Consider the following 22,460-nt stretch of genomic DNA (forward strand, 5'->3'; position numbering starts at 1 on the left):
TAGTGATGGAGTGAGTATTTTGAAGGATCGTTATGTGTTTCATAATAAGAGTAGCAGATGTAGGGTGTTTGAGTTAGGGTAGTATGAGAAGAGAGAGGGTCAGAGAGAGTGGGTTAGTGAAAAGAGAAGAGGTGAAAACCTTGCAGAAGAAATCCAGCAAAGTGGCTTGAGAGAATGGTATTGCAACTGAATTTATTAAGAAAGTGGGTGACTATGTAGTGAAGATTGGAAGAATGCATGTATCATGCCATTGTATAAAGGCAAATGGGATAAGAGTGAATGTTCAAACTGCAGAGGCATAAGTTTGTTGGGTGTACCTGGAAAACTGTATGGGAGGGTATCAACTGAGAGAGTGAAAGCATGTACAGAGCATCAGATTGGGGAGGAGCAGCATGATTTCAGAAGTGGTAGAGGACTTGAGGATCAGGAATTTGTTTTGAAGCATGTGTGTGATATGTGGATTTGCATGTGGCACTTATGGATCTGGAGAAGGCATATGATAGGGTTGATAGAGATGCTTTGTGGAAGGTCTTATGGTGTGGGAGGTAAGCTGCAAGTAGCAGTGAGTTATTATCAAGGGTCTTAGGCATGTGTACGAGAAGGAAGAAAGGAGAGTGATTGGTTCACAGTGAAGGCCAATCTGCAGCAAGGGTGTGACGTCACCATTCTTGTTAAATATATTTACAGATGGGGTAGTATAGGAGGTAAATACAAGAGTTTCGGAGAGAGGGGGAAGTATGCAGTCTGTCATGGATGAAAAGGCCTAAGAAGTGAGTCAGTTATTGTTTACAGATGATAATGCACTAATGGGTGATTTGAGTGAGAAACCAAATAGTTGGTGACTGAATAAGGAAAAGTGTGTGAAAGAAGAAAGTTGAGAGTAAATGTGAATAAAAGCAAAGTTATTAGGCTCAGCAAAATTGAAGGACAAGTTAGTTGGGATGTAAGTTTGAATGGAGAAAAATTTGAGGAAGTGAAGAGTTTTAGATAACTGGGAGTAGAATTGGTAGCGAATGGAATTACAGAAGTGGAGGAGGCAAAGGCTCTGGGAAGGATTAAGAATGTGTGGAAAGAGAGAACATTTTCCGAGAGCAAAAATGGGTATGTTTGAAGGAATAGTAGTTCCAACAATATTATATGATTGTGAGGCATAGGCTATAGATAAGGTTGTGTGGAGAAGGGTGGATGTGCTGGAAATGAAATGTTAGGGGACAATATGTGGTGTGAGGTGGTTTGATTGAGCTGGCTATGAAAGGGTAAGAAAGACGTGTGGTAAAAAAAAGTGTGTGGCTGAGAGAGAAAAAGAGGGTGTATTGAAATGGTTTGGACATATGGAAAGAATGAGTGAGGAAAGGTTGGATATAAGGATACATGTGTCAAAAGTGGAGGGAACAGGGAGCAGAAGGAGCCCAAATTGGAGGTAGAAGGATGTGGTAAACAAGATTTTGAGTGATTGGGGCCTAAACACGCAGCAGGGTGAAAGGTGTACATGGAATAAAGTAAATTTGAACGATGTGGTATACTGGGGTTAACAAGCATTGCTGTCAATGAACTGAACCAAGGTATGTAATACATCTGGGGTAAGCTATTGAAAAGTCATAAGGTGGGGAAGGGGGCGTAAGTTCTAGGAGCAAAGAAGGATGTGTGGAAAGAGAGAATGTTGTCTCGGAGCAAAAATGGGTATGTTTAAAGGAATATTAGTTCCAATAATAATATAATAATAATAGAAGCAGTGAAAAGTTTTTATCGAGGATGTAAGGCATGTGTATGTGTAGGAAGAGAGGAAAGTGATTGGTTCTCAGTGAATGTAGGATTGCGACAGGGGTGTGTGATGTCTCCATGGTTGTTTAATTTGTTTATGGATGGGGTTGCTAGGGAGGTGAATGCAAGAGTTTTGGAAAGAGGGGCAAGTATGAAGTCTGTTGGGGATGAGAGAGCTTGGGAAGTGAGTCAGTTGTTGTTCGCTGATGATACAGCACTGGTGGCTGATTCATGTGAGAAACTGCAGAAGCTGGTGACTGAGTTTGGTAAAGTGTGTGAAAGAAGAAAGTTAAGAGTAAATGTGAATAAGAGCAAGGTTATTAGGTACAGTAGGGTTGAGGGTCAAGTCAATTGGGAGGTAAGTTTGAATGGAGAAAAACTGGAGGAAGTAAAGTGTTTTAGATATCTGGGAGTGGATCTGGCAGCGGATGGAACCATGGAAGCGGAAGTGGATCATAGGGTGGGGGAGGGGGCGAAAATCCTGGGAGCCTTGAAGAATGTGTGGAAGTCGAGAACATTATCTCGGAAAGCAAAAATGGGTATGTTTGAATGAATAGTGGTTCCAACAATGTTGTATGGTTGCGAGGCGTGGGCTATGGATAGAGTGGTGCGCAGGAGGATGGATGTGCTGGAAATGAGATGTTTGAGGACAATGTGTGGTGTGAGATGGTTTGATCGAGTAAGTAACGTAAGGGTAAGAGAGATGTGTGGAAATAAAAAGAGCGTGGTTGAAAGAGCAGAAGAGGGTGTTTTGAAATGGTTTGGGCACATGGAGAGAATGAGTGAGGAAAGATTGACCAAGAGGATATATGTGTCGGAGGTGGAGGGAATGAGGAGAAGTGGGAGACTAAATTGGAGGTGGAAAGATGGAGTGAAAAAGATTTTGTGTGATCGGGGCCTGAACATGCAGGAGGGTGAAAGGAGGGCAAGGAATAGAGTGCATTGGATCGATGTGGTATACCGGGGTTGACGTGCTGTCAGTGGATTGAATCAGGGCATGTGAAGCGTCTGGGGTAAACCATGGAAAGCTGTGTAGGTATGTATATTTACGTGTGTGGACATATGTATATACATGTGTATGGGGGTGGGTTGGGCCATTTCTTTCGTCTGTTTCCTTGCGCTACCTCGCAAACGCGGGAGACAGCGACAAAGCAAAAAAAAAAAAAATAATAATAATATCCAGTTGTGAGGCATGGGCTATAGATAGGGTTGTATGGAGGAGGGTGGCTGTGTTGGAAATGAAATTGTTTGAGGAAAATATGTGGTGGGGGGTGTTTTGATTGAGTAAATAATGAAAGGGTAAGAGAGATGTGTGGTATTGAGAAAGCAGAGGAGGGTGAGTTGAAATGTTTTGGACATATGGAGAGAATGAGTGAAGAAAGGTTGACAAAGAAGATATCTGTGTCAGGATGGAGGGAACAAGGAGAAGCAGAGACCAATTTGGAGGTAGATGGATGGAGTGAAAAAGATTTTCAGCAATTGGGGCCTGAACATACAGGAGGGTGAGAGGCATGCAAGGAATAGAGTGAACTGGAACGATGTGGTATACCAGGGTGGACATGCTGTCAATGGACTGAGCCAGGGCATGTGAAACATCTGGGGTTTAGTAAAGCAAGGAAAGCTCTGTGGGTTCTGGATGTGGATAGGGAGCTGTGGTTTCGATGCATTATACATGACAGACAGAAACTGAGTGTGAGCAAATTTGGCCTTTTCCATCTGTTTTCCTGACACAGGAACTAGCAATGCCATTTCCTGTGAGGTGGGGTGGTGCTGGAAAAAGATGAAGGCAAGCAAGTATGAATATGTACATGTGTACATATGTATATGTCTATTGGTGTATGAATCTGTGTATATGTTGATATCTATGTGTATGTATATGTACGTGTATGTGCATTTATGTATATAAACGTATATGTGAGTGGAGGGGTCGATCTTCTTCTGTTTCTTGGCACTACTTCGCTGATGTGGGAAACAGCAATCAAGCATAATAAACAATTATAGAGTAGTAGATATAGGATGTTTTGGTCGGGGAGGTGTGCGAAGTGAGAGGGTCAAGCAGAATGGTTTAATTAAGAGAAAAGAGGTAGTGAAAGCTTTGCAGAAGATGATATCTGGCAAGGTGGCAAGTTTGGATGGTATCGCAAAGGAATTTATTAAAAAAGGGGGTGACTACATTGTTGATTGGTTGGTAAGGATATTCATTGTATGCATGGACCATGGTGAAGTACATGAGGATTGGCAGAATGCAAGCATAGTGCCACTGTACAAAGGCAAAGGGGATAAAGGTGAATGTTCAAACTAAAGAGGCATAAGTTTGTTGAGTATTCCTGGGAAATTACATGGGAGGGTATTGACTGAGAGGGTGAAGGCATGTACAGAGCAGCAGATTTTGGAAGAGCAGTGTGGTTTCAGAAGTGGTAGAAAATATGTGGATCAGGTGTACGCTTTGAAGAATGTATGTGAGAAATACGTAGAAAAACAGATGGATTTGTATGTAGCATTTATGGATCTGAAGATGGCATATGACAGGGTTGATAGAGATGCTTTGTGGAAGGCCTTAAGAGTATATAGTGTGTGAGGAAAGCTGCTAGAAGCAGTAAAAAGTTTTTACCAAGGATATAGAGCATGTGTACAAGTAGGAGGAAATGAGAGGGATTGGTTCCCAGGGAATGTTGATCTGTGGCAGGGGAGTGCGACATCCAAGTGGTTATCTAATCTGTTTATGGATTGGGTAGTTAGGGAGGTAAATGCAAGAGTTTTGTAGAGAGGGGCGAGTATGCAGTCTATTGGAGATGAGAGGGCCCAGGAAGTGAGTTACTTGTTTGCCAATGATACAGCTCTATTGGCTGATTTGAGTGAGAAATTTCAGAAGTTGGTGAATGAGTTTGGAAAAGTGTTTGAAAGGAAAAAGTCGAGAGTAAGTGTAAATAAGAACAAGGTTATTAGGTTCAGTAGGGTTGAGGGACAAGTTAACTGGGATGTAAGTTTGAATGGAGAAAAACTGGGGGAAGTAAAGTGTCTTAGATATCTGGGAGCGGACTTAGCAGCAGATGGAGCCATGGAAACAAAAGCAAGTCACAGGGTGGGGGAGGGGGTGAAAGTCCTGGCAGCAATAAAGAATGGTTGGAAGGAGAGAACATTATCTTGTAGAGAAAAAAGAGTATGTTTGAAGGAATAGTAGTTCCAACAATGTTATATGGTTGTGAGGGACGGGCTACAGAGAGGATTATACAGAGGAGGGTGGATGTGTTGGAAATTAAATGTTTGAGGACAATATGTGGTGTGATGTGTTTTGATCAAGTAAGTAATTGAAAGTGTAAGACACATGTGGAAATAAAAATAGTGTGGTTGAAAGAGCAGAAGAGGTTGTGTAAAAATGATTTGGACATATGGAGAGAATGAGTGACAAAAGATTGACAAAGAGGATATATTTTTCATAGGGAACAAGGAGAAGAAGACCAAATTGAAGGTGGAGGGATGGAGTGAAAAAGATTTGATGTGATCAGGGCCTGATCATACAGGAAGGTGAGAGGCATGCAAGGAATAGATTGAATTGGAATAATGAGGTACACCAGGGTCATTGTGCTGTCAATGGACTGAACCAGGGTATATGAAGCATCTGGGGTAAACCATGGAAAGGTCTGTCGGGCCTAGATGTGGATAGGGAGCTGTGGTTTCGGTGCATTACACATGACAGCTAGAGATGGAGTGTGAATGAATGTGGCCTTTTTGTCTTTTTCCTGGTGCTACCTCATTGAGGGGGGGGGGGGGGGGGTAGCAATGCTATTTCCTGTGGGGCAGGGTAGTGCCAGAAATGGATGAAGGCAAGCAAGTATGAATATATGTCAGCATGGCATGTAGAATTCACTTACCTGTAAAGCATTCTTTTATCCTACTCAATTTCTATCATGATCATCTCGTCTTTTATTAACCAGCTATATCATATGATTCTGTAGTTTCTTTTTACCTTTCATATAAGATTCATCAGTTCAAATTTTGTTTCTAATTTTTACGTCATGTACTTTATGGATGGGGTTGTTAGGGAGGTGAATGCAAGAGTTTTGGAAAGAGGGGCAAGTATGAAGTCTGTTGGGGATGAGAGAGCTTGGGAAGTGAGTAAGTTGTTGTTCGCTGATGATACAGCGCTGGTGGCTGATTCATGTGAGAAACTGCAGAAGCTGGTGACTGAGTTTGGTAAAGTGTGTGAAAGAAGAAAGTTAAGAGTAAATGTGAATAAGAGCAAGGTTGTTAGGTACAGTAGGGTTGAGGGTCAAGTCAATTGGGAGGTGAGTTTGAATGGAGAAAAACTGGAGGAAGTAAAGTGTTTTAGATATCTGGGAGTGGATCTGGCAGCGGATGGAACCATGGAAGCGGAAGTGGATCATAGGGTGGGGGAGGGGGCGATAATTCTGGGAGCCTTGAAGAATGTGTGGAAGTCGAGAACATTATCTCGGAAAGCAAAAATGGGTATGTTTGAAGGAATAGTGGTTCCAACAATGTTGTATGGTTGCGAGGCGTGGGCTATGGATAGAGTGGTGCGCAGGAGGATGGATGTGCTGGAAATGAGATGTTTGAGGACAATGTGTGGTGTGAGGTGGTTTGATCGAGTAAGTAACGTAAGGGTAAGAGAGATGTGTGGAAATAAAAAGAGCGTGGTTGAGAGAGCAGAAGAGGGTGTTTTGAAATGGTTTGGGCACATGGAGAGAATGAGTGAGGAAAGGTTGACCAAGAGGATATATGTGTCGGAGGTGGAGGGAACGAGGAGAAGAGGGAGACCAAATTGGAGGTGGAAAGATGGAGTGAAAAAGATTTTGTGTGATCGGGGCCTGAATATGCAGGAGGGTGAAAGGAGGGCAAGGAATAGAGTGAATTGGAGCGATGTGGTATACCGGGGTTGACGTGCTGTCAGTGGATTGAATCAGGGCATGTGAAGCGTCTGGGGTAAACCATGGTAAGCTGTGTAGGTATGTATATTTGCGTGTGTGGACGTATGTATATACATGTGTATGGGGGTGGGTTGGGCCATTTCTTTTGTCTGTTTCCTTGCGCTACCTCGCAAACGCGGGAGACAGCGACAAAGCAAAAAAAAAAAAAAAAACTTTCTCAAGTGATTATCTCATTTTTGTTTACCCAGTTTTATGAATCTAAATTTTCTTAATATCCCTGGGGATAGAGGAGAAAGAATACTTCGCACGTATTCCCTGCGTGTCACAGGGAGCAGGAGGCTGGAATTCCTCCCCTCTCTCTTTTTTCTTTTTATTTTCCAAAAGAAGGAACAGAGAAGGGGGCCACGTGAGGATATTCCCTCAAAGGCCCAGTCCTCTGTTCTTAACACTACCTCGCTATCGCAGGAAATGGCGAATAGTAAGAAGGAACATTTTCTTAAATTACTCTAAGGTTGATTAAAGAAAAAAGATTCTTTGGTTTACTTTCTAACTCTTCAGCATCTCCTTCATCAGCACTTGCTGCTTCACCTTCTTTTAAATCTACTGAAACCACCATGACTTGCCGTGAAGTTCTAGATGTAATCCTCTCCCGCTTGCTCATTCAGTCTCAAAAAGACTTCTAGCCTTCAACTGAATTGTTAGTAAGCTTAGTGGTACACATTTTCAAATTTGATCTTCCATCCAAAGCAACAACAACTATTCCATTTCAGGGATGGGCCCTTGTTGTTACTTTGTCATTATTGTACACTTAATACTTGCAAAACCTTTCACTGCTTTACGTATTTTTTTTTATCTAAAATTGTGGAGACCCTCAAATGGGACAACCATAGATAACATGCAATCACATTAAATTTTCATCTCCCTTCATATTGGGTGATTCCCTTCATTTTCAATTCCAAATCGAGTGTCTTTCTCAGCTTCTTGCCAGATCTATCAACATATGATGGGTTTTTTCCTCTTGCTTATCATCTTTGGGGTTTCATACAAAAATGGTTTAATCCAGCATGAAAATTCATTAGATTCACTTGAATAAAGCATGCTTACTGAGCATAACTTAGAGAGATGCTGTGATGTACACAATACCAGGCTATCACCTAACAGTCACAATCCTACGCATACAGCGGTTAGCACTGGCAGATCTCTGACCAAATGTAATTCTTATATTCAAGTATATCTTTCAATCTATATTTTTCTGGTTGTAAGTTGCATAGGCGATAAGTAGAGGAGAGCCTTTTTAGTATGTTTTCCTGACACTACCTCACTGGCACAGAGGGTGCACATATTCACCAGCAAAAAACCCTAGTGTACCCTGATCTATCTATAGGAGACACCAGCATCCCCGTGATGAACATTTGTAAATTACAGGGAGCCATCATCTCCAACAACCTCCCCTAGCAAAATATGTCAACAGTATCAACTCAAGGGCAGCCAAGCTTCTTTACATCCTCTATACCCTTAAACAAATTAATGCACCCACAATAAATGATTACAGCTTACATTACATACATCAGACCTGCCTTGGAATATGCTGTCCACTCTTCAATGCCAGCCTCACCCTAGAGCAGGCAAAACAAATAGAACATTTTCAATGCAGAGTGATGAAAATTGCAGCATGTTGGAACAGAGGTATAAGGATCTCTGCCTCAAATTTTTGAGTCTCAAATTTAGTCAAATTTAAGTGAAATGAATCCTCATTTATTAACATTTTCACAAATGTACCTTGTCCACTCTAAATTGAGAAATCATCGTGGTGTTAGATCAGTTGCAAATAAGATATGATGCATCTCATTATCTTGAGTCTTGCACAGAAGTTAAGCCATATGACAATATGCTTAGGAATTTCAGGGTGAAAGGTTCTGCAGAGTTGGGAGATCAAGATGAGATTATTGCCTTGGATATCAGGTAATGATACCTATTTCTGTTAATCTATGTGTGGATAAAAGAAACAATATTTGATTTACTGTCATGAGTTTACAATGTATTTCATCATGAAGATCAGTTTTGCTTCTTTAGAGAATACAAGTGTTTAATTTCTATTCTGGTTTTGTGTTAACAGAAGTTAATTGTAAGAAAGTTATAATTTTCAGGAAGTAAAGATACTATGTGCACTTAAATTTCATTTCTATATTTGTTGGATTTTTGGGAATTCTTTTGAAATTTGTGATTTCTGTGGAAAAAATTTCAAATCTGTGGAATTTGGCTAACTCCAAAGTAGCAACACTGCTGGATATCATGATGCCCTTGACAAACATGTTTTGGCTGACTACACTTGCCCAGAGGTGTAAAGACCTGTTTCTCAAATTTGGGTATGGTTTGCTGGAGGCAACATGAAATCATGGCCAATTACCACTTCAGTGGCAGGATGTTTGAGCTAGAACACCGGGCTCAAATGACTTCCAAACCTTCCACTGCGGTGCTAGACTGAGCAACTCATGCATCCCATATACTTTGTCACAACTAAATTCACTTCACTTGTAATTCAAGCTGCACTACATTACCTTTAATTCATGCTCTTTATGCATTTCTTATTTAGTGGCAGTTTCACTTCTACTTTTCATCAATGTCATTGTTGACGTGCTCTAAGTACAGATTTTCTTACACATAAGTATGCACTCAATGTATTAATACTCAGTTATGTAATTCTTACCAAAAAAAATTTTCTGTCTGGTATTAACCATGCACAGTCATGTGCAAATGAAAGCAGCTGGGTGGCCAGCTGTGACCCAGACACACTGATGGGCTTCTTAAAAGCACAGTAAGTTGGGAGGAAGGTTAGCTGTCAAATGCAGAGTCACGTTTAGCTATGGACAGCAAAACCTTCCAGCAGTTAATTGAAAGTCATTAACAAAAGCAAGTACAGAACACAAATATAAAAGGAAAACTGATTAAATAAAATCATGAATATAATCAAGGATAGTCTGTAACACAACGATAAATAACCATACAACCAAAGACACACAAAAACTAACATAAAATGTAAACTAAAACAAAGCAGCACCAGACTGTTACCTCCCTCAACCCATAAGTGGCTAAAGCCTGTTTACGAGCTCCAATCCTTTTCAAATAAATTTTGCTTGTGTATTACACAAGAGTTTCAAATGTTTGTGATTTATGCATGCAAATACTGGAACTGGATCAGTGCTCTAGAGTATTTCCTCCCTTTCATGATGTAATTACAAGTTCACTTCTTAACAGTCATATCTCAGGATGCATAACCCCAAGCAAGGGAAGCAAGTGACTAAACTTCTTATAACTTACTGCTGCCAATCAAGTTATTACACTAAGACTGTTGACCTCTGTCAAATGCTAAGACCCTGTCATTATATGCCTCTACTGAAAACATCATCCTCCTATATGTATATCATGATCATTCTGGCACTGAAAATATCTAAAAGTGCATGATGCCTACAGGGTACGATACATCCATATGATGATGATGGAGTGAGGGTGGGAGTAGAGTGCAGGTGGAGAAGAAGTGAGGATGGTGTTGGAGTAAGGGGGTGTTGTAGTAAGGGGGTGATGGAGTCTGCCAGATCCACTCCCCGATAGCTAAAACACTTTACTTCCTCCAGTTTTTCTCCAATCAAACTTACCTCTATCCCTGGGGATAGGGGATTAAGAATACTTCCCACGCATTCCTCACGTGTCGTACAAGGCGACTAAAGGGGACGGGAGCGGGGGGCCAGAAACCATCCCCTCCTTGTATTTTAACTTTCTAAAAGGGGAAACAGAAGAAGGAATCACGCGAGGAGTGCTCATCCTCCTCGAAGGCTCAGATTGGGGTGTCTAAATGTGTGTGGATGTAACCAAGATGAGAAAAAAGGAGAGATAGGTAGTATGTTTGAGGAAAGGAACCTGGATGTTTTGGCTCTGAGTGAAACGAAGCTAAAGGGTAAAGGGGAAGAGTGGTTTGGGAATGTCTTGGGAGTAAAGTCAGGGGTTAGTGAGAGGACAAGAGCAGGGGGAGTAGCACTACTCCTGAATCAGGAGTTGTGGGTGTATGTGATAGAGTGTAAGAAAGTAAATTCTAGATTGATATGGGTAAAACTGAAAGTTGATGGAGAGAGATGGGTGATTATTGGTGCACATGCACCTGGGCATGAGAAGAAAGATCATGAGAGGCAAGTGTTTTGGGAGCAGCTGAATGAGTGTGTTAGTGGTTTTGATGCACAAGACCGGGTTATAGTGATGGGTGATTTGAATGCAAAGGTGAGTAATGTGGCAGTTGAGGGAATAATTGGTATACATGGAGTGTTCAGTGCTGTAAATGGAAATGGTGAAGAGCTTGTAGACTTATGTGCTGAAAAAGGACTGGTGATTGGGAATACCTGGTTTAAAAAGCGAGATATACATAAGTATACGTATGTAAGTAGGAGAGATGGCCAGAGAGCGTTATTGGATTACGTGTTAATTGATAGACGCACGAAAGAGAGACTTTTGGATGTTAATGTGCTGAGAGGTGCAACGGGAGGGCTGTGAAGCAAAGGTGAAGATTTGTGGGGGTTTTCAGAAAAGAAGAGAGAATGTTGGGGTGAAGAGAGTGGTGAGAGTAAGTGAGCTTGGGAAGGAGACTTGTGTGAGGAAGTACCAGGAGAGACTGAGTACAGAATGGAAAAAGGTGAGAACAAAGGAGGTAAGGGGAGTGGGGGAGGAATGGGATGTATTTAGGGAAGCAGTGATGGCTTGCGCAAAAGATGCTCGTGGCATGAGAAGCGTGGGAGGTGGGTTGATTAGAAAAGGTAGTGAGTGGTGGGATGAAGAAGTAAGATTATTAGTGAAAGAGAAAAGAGAGGCATTTGAACGATTTTTGCAGGGAAAAAATGCAAATCAGTGGGAGAGGTATAAAAGAAAGAGGCAGGAGGTCAAGAGAAAGGTGCAAGAGGTGAAAAAGAGGGCAAATGAGAGTTGGGGTGAGAGAGTATCATTAAATTTCAGGGAGGATAAAAAGATGTTTTGGAAGGAGGTAAATAAAGTGTGTAAGACAAGGGAGCAAATGGGAACTTCAGTGAAGGGGGCTAATGGGGAGGTGATAACAAGGAGTGGTGATGTGAGAAGGAGATGGAGTGACTATTTTGAAGGTTTGTTGAATGTGTTTGATGATAGAGTGGCAGATGTGGGGTGTCTTGGTCGAGGTGGTGTGCAAAGTGAGAGGGTTAGGGAAAATGATTTGGTAATTAGAGAAGAGGTAGTAAAAGCTTTACGGAAGATGAAAGCCGGCAAAGCAGCAGGTTTGGATGGCATTGCAGTGGAATTTATTAAAAAAGGGGGTGACTGTATTGACCAAGAGGATTGACCAAGAGGATATATGTGTCAGAGGTGGAGGGAACGAGGAGGAGTGGGAGACCAAATTGGAGGTGGAAAGATGGAGTGAAAAAGATTTTGAGTGATCGGGGCCTGAACATGCAGGAGGGTGAAAGGCATGCAAGGAATAGAGTGAATTGGAATGATATGGTATACCGGGGTCGACGTGCCGTCAATGGATTGAACCAGGGCATGTGAAGCGTCTGGGGTAAACCATGCAAAGTGTGTGGGGCCTGGATGTGGAAAGGGAGCTGTGGTTTCAGTGCATTATTACATGACAGCTAGAGACTGAGTGTGAAAGAATGGGGCCTTTGGTGTTTTTCCTAGCGCTACCTCGCACACGAGGGGGGAGGAGGTTGTTATTCCATGTGTGGCGAGGTGGCGATGGGAATAAATAAAGGCAGACGGTATGAATTATGTACATGTGTATATATGTATATGTCTGTGTGTGTAATTAATATGTGTACATAGAGATGTATAGGTATGTATATTGTGCGTGTGTGGACATGTATGTATATACATGTGTATGTGGGTGAGTTGGGCCATTCTTTCGTCTGTTTCCTTGCGCTACCTCGCTAATGCGGGAGACAGCGATAAAGCAATATAAATAAATAAATAAATAAATAATAATAAACTTACCTCCCAATTGACTTGACCCTTAACCCTACTGTACCTAATAACCTTGCTCTTATCCACATTTACTCTTAACTTTCTTCTTTCACACACTTTACCAATTTCAGTCACCAGCTTCTGCAGTTTCTCACATGAAACAGCCACCAGCGCTGTATCATCAGCGAACAACAACTGACTCACTTCCCAAGCTCTCTCATCTACAACAGACTGCATACTTGCCCCTCTTTCCAAAACTCTTGCATTCACCTCCCTAACAACCCAATCCATAAACAAATTAAACAAACATGGAGACATCACACACCCCTGCTGCAAACCTACATTCACTGGGAACCAATCACTTTCCTCTCTTCCTACACGTACACATGCCTTACATCCTCGATAAAAACTTTTCACTGCTTCTAACAACCTGCCTCCCACACCATATATTCTTAAAACCTTCCACAGAGCATCTCTATCAACTCTATCATATGCCTTCTCCAGATCCATAAATGCTACATACAAATCCATTTGCTTTTCTGTGTATTTTTCACATACATTCTTCAAAGCAAACTCCTGATCCACACAGCCTCTACCACTTCTGAAACCACACTGCTTTTCCCCAATCTGATGCTCTGTACATGCCTTCACCCTCTCAATCAATACCCTCCCATATAATTTACCAGGAATACTCAACAAACTTATACCTCTGTAATTTGAGCACTCACTTTTATCCCCTTTGCCTTTGTACAATGGCATTATGCACGCATTCCGCCAATCCTCAGGCACCTCACCATGAGTCATACATACATTAAATAACCTTACCAACCAGTCAACAATACAGTCACCCCCTTTTTTAATAAATTCCACTGCAATACCATCCAAACCTGCTGCCTTGCCGGCTTTCACTTTCCGCAAAGCTTTTACTACCTCTTCTCTGTTTACCAAATCATTTTCCCTAACCCTCTCACTTTGCACACCACCTCAACCAAAACACTCTATATCTGCCACTCTATCATCAAACATATTCAACAAACCTTCAAAATACTCACTCCAATTCCTTCTCACTTCACCACTACTTGTTATCACATCTCTATTAGCCCCCTTCACTGAAGTTCCCATTTGCTCCGTTGTCTTATACACTTTATTTACCTCCTTCCAGAACATCTTTTTATTCTCCCTAAAATTTAATGATACTCTCTCACCCCGGTATACCACATCGATCTAATTCACTCTATTCCTTGCCCTCCTTTCAGCCTCCTGCATGTTCAGGCCCCGATCACTCAAAATCTTTTTCACTCCATCTTTCCACCTCCAATTTGGTCTCCCACTTCTCCTCGTTCCCTCCACCTCCGACACATATATCCTCTTGGTCAACCTTTCCTCACTCATTCTCTCCATGTGCCCAAACCATTTCAAAACACCCTCTTCTGCTCTCTCAACCACGCTCTTTTTATTTCCACACATCTCTCTTACCCTTACATTACTTACTCGATCAAACCACCTCACACCACACATTGTCCTCAAACATCTCATTTCCAGCACATTCACCCTCCTGCGCACAACTCTATCCATAGCCCACGCCTCGCAACCATAAAACATTGTTGGAACCACTATTCCTTCAAACATACCCATTTTTGCTTTCCGAGATAATGTTCTCGACTTCCACACATTCTTCAAGGCTCCCAGGATTTTCGCCCCCTCCCCCACCCTATGATTCACTTCCGCTTCCATGGTTCCATCCGCTGCCAGATCCACTCCCAGATATCGAAAACACTTTACTTCCTCCAGTTTTTCTCCATTCAAACTTACCTCCCAATTGACTTGACCCTCAACCCTACTGTACCTAATAACCTTGCTCTTATTCACATTTACTCTTAACTTTCTTCTTTCACACAATTTACCAAACTCAGTCATCAGCTTCTGCAGTTTCTCACATGAATCAGCCACCAGCGCTGTATCATCAGCAAACAACAACTGACTCACTTCCCAAGCTCTCTCATCCACAACTGACTGCAAACTTGCCCCTCTTTCCAAAACTCTTGCATTCACCTCCCTAACAACCCCATCCATAAAGAAATTAAACAACCATGGAGACAACACACACCCCTGCCGCAAACCTACATTCACTGAGAACCAATCACTTTCCTCTCTTCCTACACGTACACATGCCTTACATCCTCGATAAAAACTTTTCACTGCTTCTAACAACTTGCCACCCATACCATATATTCTTAATACCTTCCACAGAGCATCTCTATCAACTCTATCATATGCCTTCTCCAGATCCATAAATGCTACATACAAATCCATATATATTATTTATTTATATCTATTATACTTTGTCGCTGTCTCCCGCGTTTGCGAGGTAGCGCAAGGAAACAGACGAAAGAAATGGCCCAACCCCCCCCCATACACATGTATATACATACGTCCACACACGCAAATATACATACCTACACAGCTTTCCATGGTTTACCCCAGACGCTTCACATGCCTTGCTTCAATCCACTGACAGCACGTCAACCCCGGTATACCACATCGCTCCAATTCACTCTATTCCTTGCCCTCCTTTCACCCTCCTGCATGTTCAGGCCCCGATCACACAAAATCTTTTTCACTCCATCTTTCCACCTCCAATTTGGTCTCCCTCTTCTCCTTGTTCCCTCCACCTCCGACACATATATCCTCTTGGTCAATCTTTCCTCACTCATCCTCTCCATGTGCCCAAACCACTTCAAAACACCCTCTTCTGCTCTCTCAACCACGCTCTTTTTATTTCCACACATCTCTCTTACCCTTACGTTACTCACTCGATCAAACCACCTCACACCACACATTGTCCTCAAACATCTCATTTCCAGCACATCCATCCTCCTGCGCACAACTCTATCCATAGCCCACGCCTCGCAACCATACAACATTGTTGGAACCACTATTCCTTCAAACATACCCATTTTTGCTTACCGAGATAATGTTCTCGACTTCCACACATTCTTCAAGGCCCCCAGGATTTTCGCCCCCTCCCCCACCCTATGATCCACTTCCGCTTCCATGGTTCCATCCGCTGCCAGATCCACTCCCAGATATCTAAAACACTTCACTTCCTCCAGTTTTTCTCCATTCAAACTCACCTCCCAATTGACTTGACCCTCAACCCTACTGTACCTAATAACCTTGCTCTTATTCACATTTACTCTTAACTTTCTTCTTCCACACACTTTTCCAAACTCAGTCACCAGCTTCTGCAGTTTCTCACATGAATCAGCCACCAGCGCTGTATCATCAGCGAACAACAACTGACTCACTTCCCAAGCTCTCTCATCCCCAACAGACTTCATACTTGCCCCTCTTTCCAAAACTCTTGCATTTACCTCCCTAACAACCCCATCCATAAACAAATTAAACAACCATGGAGACATCACACACCCCTGCCACAAACCTACATTCACTGAGAACCAATCACTTTCCTCTCTTCCTACACGCACACATGCCTTACATCCTCGATAAAAACTTTTTACTGCTTCTAACAACTTTCCTCCCACATCATATATTCTTAATACCTTCCACAGAGCATCTCTATCAACTCTATCATATGCTTTCTCCAGATCCATAAATGCTACATACAAATCCATTTGCTTTTCTAAGTATTTCTCACATACATTCTTCAAAGCAAACACCTGATCCACACATCCTCTACCACTTCTATATATATATATATATATATATATATATATATATATACATATATTATTCCTGGGGATAGGGTAGAAAGAATACTTCCAACATATTCCCTGCGTGTCGTAGAAGGCGACTAAAAGGGAAGGGAGCGGGGGGGTTGGAAATCCTCCCCTCTCGTTTTTTGTTAATTTTCCAAAAGAAGGAACAGAGAAAGGGGCCAGGTGAGGATATTCCTTCAAAGGCCCAGTCCTCTGTTCTTAACGCTACCTCGCTATCATGGGAAATGGCAAATAGTATGAAAGAAAGACATATATATATAATGAGGCTGGTGATGGCGTGAGGGTAGTAATGAAGTGAGGGTGGTGATGGAGAGAGGATAAGAATGGAGTAAAGATGGTGATGAAGTGAGGGGTAATGGAGTGAAGGTCGTGATGAGGTGTGACAGAGAGAGGGTGGGAATGGAATACAGGTGGTGATAACAAGACAATAGTGATGGAGTGTGAGTGGTGACGTGACGAAGTGAGGGTAGGACTGGAATGAAGATGGTGATGAAGTGATGACTGAGATAAAGTGAGAGTGGTGATGGTGTGCAGGTGGTGATGAAGTGACAGTAGTTGTGGAGTGAGGGTGGTGATGGAGTGAGGGTAGTGATGAAGCTCAGGTGGTGCTGGAGTATAGATGATACAACAGTGGGGCGATGTTGGAGGAAAAATGGTGATGGAATGCAGATATGTCTATCTCTAGGACACATGCTGATGAATGCACCATTAATCTGTGTTCCTATGCCTAAAGATCATTTATGTCTTTCGGGCTCGGTGGTAAGAGGCAAGGGACTAGATGCACTGATGGTAATGATGGATCAAGGATAGTAACAGTATCAATGTCCTAAAATTAAAAAACAACATGTCATTGTTAACTAAACTTACAGCACAGATATAAACTGCTTACAGAAAGCTGAAAACACCTCCACACCATGACTAAAACAATGCCACATCATAATATCCCCACATTAATGGGGTCATATAAAAGTGAACAAATCACAATACAGCATTCACATGGACTGAACTGATGAGGCAGAGCACCAAATGTTGGGGTGTGGGGTATCTGCTAGTTTGGACTGTTATCATAATTCTAATTGTGATTGTTACTGGCTGTGCTTATATTATTTGGATTTTCACTGAATTCAGCTGCTGAGCACCACTCCCAGGTTAGCAGTTTAGTTCACCAAACAAAATCTGCCTAAAAAGAACTTGGCCACAGCACACCTCTGCAGCAGTATATTACAAACAAAAAAATAGGCGTGACGAGAGGAATAACCAGAAGAGTGAAGTATAAGTTATGAAAGGAGATAGGATGTGGAATAAGATGCGACAATGATAAGTAACAACACGATGTTATCTGTCACAAGAGTGAATGCCTCTTAACCAAATCTAGAGTGAGCAATGAATCTGAATTTCCAAAGAGCACAGATGCCAGTCACCCTGACGGTGAAACAGTTTATTTTACCAAGAAGAATTTGCCTGAAACAACTGAACAGCCATAGACCATCCCTGTAGCTGTATATCACATACATAAAGTGGGAGAAAAAAAATGACAAATGCAGTATAATGCAAAAAGAATGCAGAGTAAGACATGAAATAATTACATGACAATAGAAAGTTATTGGAAAAGTGATAGCACAAGTAAATATATTAATCAAATACAAAATGAAATGGTACATATACAAAATAAAAAAGGAAAACAAGGATAAAAGGTACAATGACTTACTTGGCATATTACCCATGAGCGTAATGGGGGCAGTTGTTGTTGGAGTCAGTGTAAGGCCAGTTAGGCCCCCTGCAAATGTAATGTCAACATTACTAGCACCAGCTGGGGTAATCACAGATGCTGATGGGGCAGCAGGGGTAGAGGAAGTGCTAGATCCTAGTAAACCATGCAGCAGGTCCATATTACTACTGGCAAGGGAACCTGCTGTTGCAGAATCTACAGGGGAAGTAATGGAAGAAGCAGGGGCAGCCGAGGTTGGGGTCATTTCCAGTAGCAGGGAAGCATTTGATGACCCACCTATGGGAGAACAAGGTTTACTAATTACTACTGTCTATACAAGCATTATTACTATCAAGATCCCTCACACAAAACTCAAAAGAAAAAGAGGCCATAATCAACTATACATTAAAGTGTAACCACCTATTAGCGTTGAATGGGGAAGGAGTTTCACTCACACGGGGCTCCATCTCTTGAACTTTCTCTATCAGAAAACTTTTAAACTTCTGTATGGTGTCCACATTCAAAAACTCAACATTCATTTTCACCATTTACCCACAACTCACATAATATGAAGATCTTTCCATCATTTTCAAAGAAATTTCCTTTTAATTTTCATTTTAAAGCCTTTGGTTGTTCTATCCATGCATCATTCAAAGAACTATTCACTCTTTAAATCATTAAGATGTTTTAAAATTTAAAGGTTGTGATCAAGTCACCTCTCACTCTTCTCTCATCCATGGTGAGCAAATTCTGTGCAGCTAGCTTTTTCCTATATAACAGCTCAGCTGTTCAAATTCAAATCCATCTTTGGTACCATCCTCAGTCCACTCAACCCAGCTTTTCATCTACCCTAAAAGGTTGCTTGATAAAATTGGCAGCTGGCTCAGGCATTATTAGATTACATGTTAATTGATAGGCATATAAAAGGGAGACTTTTGGATGTTAATGTGCTGAGAAGGGATGTCTGATCACTATCTTGTGGAGGAAAAGGTGAAGATTTGTAGAGGTTTTCAAAAAAGAAGAGAGTGGTGAGAGTAACTGAGCTTGGAAAAGAAACTTCTGCGGGAAAGTACCTGGAAATATTGAATGTAGAATGGCAAAACGTGAGAGGAAATGAAGTGAGGGTAATGGGTGAGGATTGGTATGTATTCAGGGAAGCAGTGATGGCATGTGTAAAAGATACATGTGGCATGAGAAAGGTGGGAGGTGGGCAAATTAGAAAGGGTAGTGAGTGGTGAGATGAAGAAGTAAAGTTGTTAGTGAGAGAGAAAAGAGAGGTGTTTGGATGATACTTTCATGGAAGGAGTGCAAATGACTGGGATATGTATAAAAGAAAGCAGTAAAAGGTCAAGAGGAAGATACAAGGGTTGAAAAAGAGGGCAAATGAGAGTTGGGGTGAGAGAATCATTAAACTGTAGGGAGATTAAAAAGATATTTTGGAAGGAGGTAAATAATGTGCGAACGACAAGAGAACAAATGGGAACATCGAAGGAGGCAAAGGGGGAAATGATAATAGCGAGTAATGAAGTGATGAGATAGAGTGAGAATTCTAAAAGTGTGTTGAATGTATCTGATGATAGAGTGGCAGATGGACGATGCTTTGGTCGGGGTGGTGTGCAAATTAAGAAGGTCAGAGAGAATGGTTAGGCTAATAGAGAAGAGGAGGTGAAACCCAAGCAGAAGATGAAATCCAGCAAGGCAGCGGGTTTGGATGATACTGCAGCTGAATTTATCAAGAAAGGGGGTGGCTGTGTTGTTGATTGGTTGGTAAGAACATTCAGTGTATATATGTTATATATGTATCATGATGAAGTGCCTGATGATTGGTGAAATGCATGTATAGTGCCACTGCACAAATACAAAAGGGATAAATAAATAAGTGCAGAATGGATAAAGGTGAGAGCAAATGATGTAGGGGAGTGGGGGAGGAATGGGAGGTATGTAGGGAAGAAGTGATGGCTTGTGCCAAAGATGCTTGTGGCATGAGAAAGGTGGGAGGTGGGCACATTAGAAAGGGTAGAGAGGTGGAATGAAGAAGTAAGATTGTTAGTGAAAGAGAAGAGAGAGGCATTTGGATGATTTTTGCATAGAAGTAGGGCGAATGATTGGGAGATGTATAAAAGAAAGAGGCAGGAGGTCAAGAGAAAGGTGCAAGAGGTGAAAAAGAGGGCAAATGAGAGTTGGCGTGAGAGAGTATCATTAAATTTTAGAGAAAATAAAAAGATGTTTTGGAAGGAGGTAAATAAAGTGCGCAAGACAAGGCAACACATGGGAACATTGGTGAAGGGGGCTAATGGGGAGGTAATAACAAGTAGTGGTAATGTGAGAAGGAGATGGAGTGAGTATTTTGAAGGCTTGTTGAATGTGTTTGATGATAGCGTGACAGATATAGGGTGTTTTGGTCAAGGTGGTGAGCGAAGTGAGAGGGTAAGGGAGATTGGTTTGGTAAACAGAGAAGAGGTAGTGAAAGTTTTGTTGAAGATGAAAGCCAGCAAGGCGGCAGGTTTCGATGGTATTGCAGTGGAACTTATTAAAAAAAGTGGTGACTGTGTAGTTAACTGGTTGGTAAGGATATTCAATGTATGTATGGTTCATAGCGAAGTACCTGAGGATTGGCAGAATGCATACATAGTGCCATTGTACAAAGGCAAAGGGAATAAAGGTGAGTGTTCAAATTACAGAGGTATAAGCTTGTTGAGTATTCCTGGAAAATTATATGGGAGGGTATTGATTGAGAGAGTAAAGGTATGTACAAAGCATCAGATTGGGGAAGAGCAGTGTGGTTTCAGAAGTGGTAGGGGATGTGCGGATCAGGTGATTGCTTTGAAAAATGTATGAGAAATACTTAGAAAAACAGATGAATTTGTATGTAGCATCTATGGATCTGGAGAAGGCATATGATAAAGTTGATAAAGGTGCTTTATGGATGGTCTGAAAAGTACATGATGTGGGAAGTTGCTTGAAGCTGTGAAAAGTTTTCATCAAGGATGTAAGGCATGTGTACGAGTAGGAAGAGAGGAAAGTGACTGGTTCCCAATGAATGTTGGTTTGCAGCAGGGGTGTGTGATGTCTCCATGGTTGTTTAATTTGTTCATGGATGGGGTTGTTAGGGAGGTGAATGCAAGAGTTTTGGAGAGAGGGGCAAGTGTGCAGTCTACTGTGGATGAGAGGACTTCGAAAGTGAGGCAATTGTTGTTCGCTGATGATACAGCGCTGGTGACTGATTTGCGTGACAAACTGCAGAAGCTGGTGACTGAGTTTGGTAAAGTGTGTGAAAGAAGAAAGCCGAGAGTAAATGTAAGTTCAGGCCCCGATCACTCAGAATCTTTTTCACTCCATCCTTACACCTCCAACTTGGTCTCCCAGTTCTTGTTCCCTCCACCTCTGACACATATATCCTCTTTGTCAATCTTTCCTCACTCATTCTATCCATGTGTCCAAACCACTTCAACACATCATCTTCTGCTCTCTCAACTGTGATCTTTTTATTACCATACATCTCTCTTACCCTTTCATTACTTACTCGATCAAACCACCTCACACCATTCATTTCTAACACATCTGCCCTCCTCCACACAACCCTATCTATAGCCGATGCCTCACAACCACATAACATTGTTGGAACCACTATTCCTTCAAACATGCCCATTTTTGCTCTCCGAGATAACGTGCCACACATTCTTCAATGCTTCCAAAACCTTCGCCCCCTCCCCCACCCTGTGACTCACTTTCACTTCCATGGTTCCATCCACTGCTAAGTCCATTACCAGATATCTAAAACACTTCACTTCCTCCAGTTTTTCTCCATTCAAACTTACCTCCCAACAGACTTGTCCCTCTACCCTACTGTATCTAATAACCTTGCTCTTATTCACATTTATTCTCAGCTTTCTTCTTTCACACACTTTACCAAACTCGGTCACAAACTTCTGCAATTTCTCACATGAATCAGCAATCATTGCTGTATCATCAGCGAACAACTGACTCACTTCCCAAGCCCTCTCATCCACAACAGACTGCATACTTCCCCCTCTCTCCAAAACTCTGCATTCACCTCCCTAACAACCCCATCCATAAACAAATTAAACAACCATGGAGACATAACGCAACCCTGCTGCAAACTGACATTCACTGGGAACCAATCACTTTCCTCTCTTCCTACTTATACACATGCCTTACATCCTTGGTAAAACCTTTCACTGCTTCTGGCAACTTACCTACCACACCATATACTCTTTAAAACTTTCCAGAAAGCATCTCTGTCAACACTATCATAATGCCTTCTCCAGATATGTAAATGTTACAAATAAATCCATTTGTTTTTCTAAGTATTTCTCAACATTCTTCAAAGCACACACCTGATCCACACATCCTCCACCACTTCTAAAACTACAT

General features: G+C 41.8%; 1 protein-coding gene across 1 annotated transcript in view; it reads right to left on the minus strand.

Moving 5' to 3' along the window:
- LOC139760456 (uncharacterized) overlaps positions 1-22,460 on the minus strand; it is a 220,372-nt gene that overhangs the window by 137,454 nt on the left and 60,458 nt on the right. Inside the window, exon 3 of the mRNA XM_071683694.1 lies at positions 18,066-18,362. Coding sequence (XP_071539795.1) covers positions 18,066-18,330 — 265 coding nt within the window. The 5' untranslated portion in view covers positions 18,331-18,362. The remainder of the gene's footprint in view (positions 1-18,065; positions 18,363-22,460) is intronic.

This window comes from Panulirus ornatus, chromosome 37, assembly GCF_036320965.1.
Source record: "Panulirus ornatus isolate Po-2019 chromosome 37, ASM3632096v1, whole genome shotgun sequence".
In the NCBI taxonomy this organism is placed as follows: Eukaryota; Metazoa; Arthropoda; class Malacostraca; order Decapoda; family Palinuridae; genus Panulirus; species Panulirus ornatus.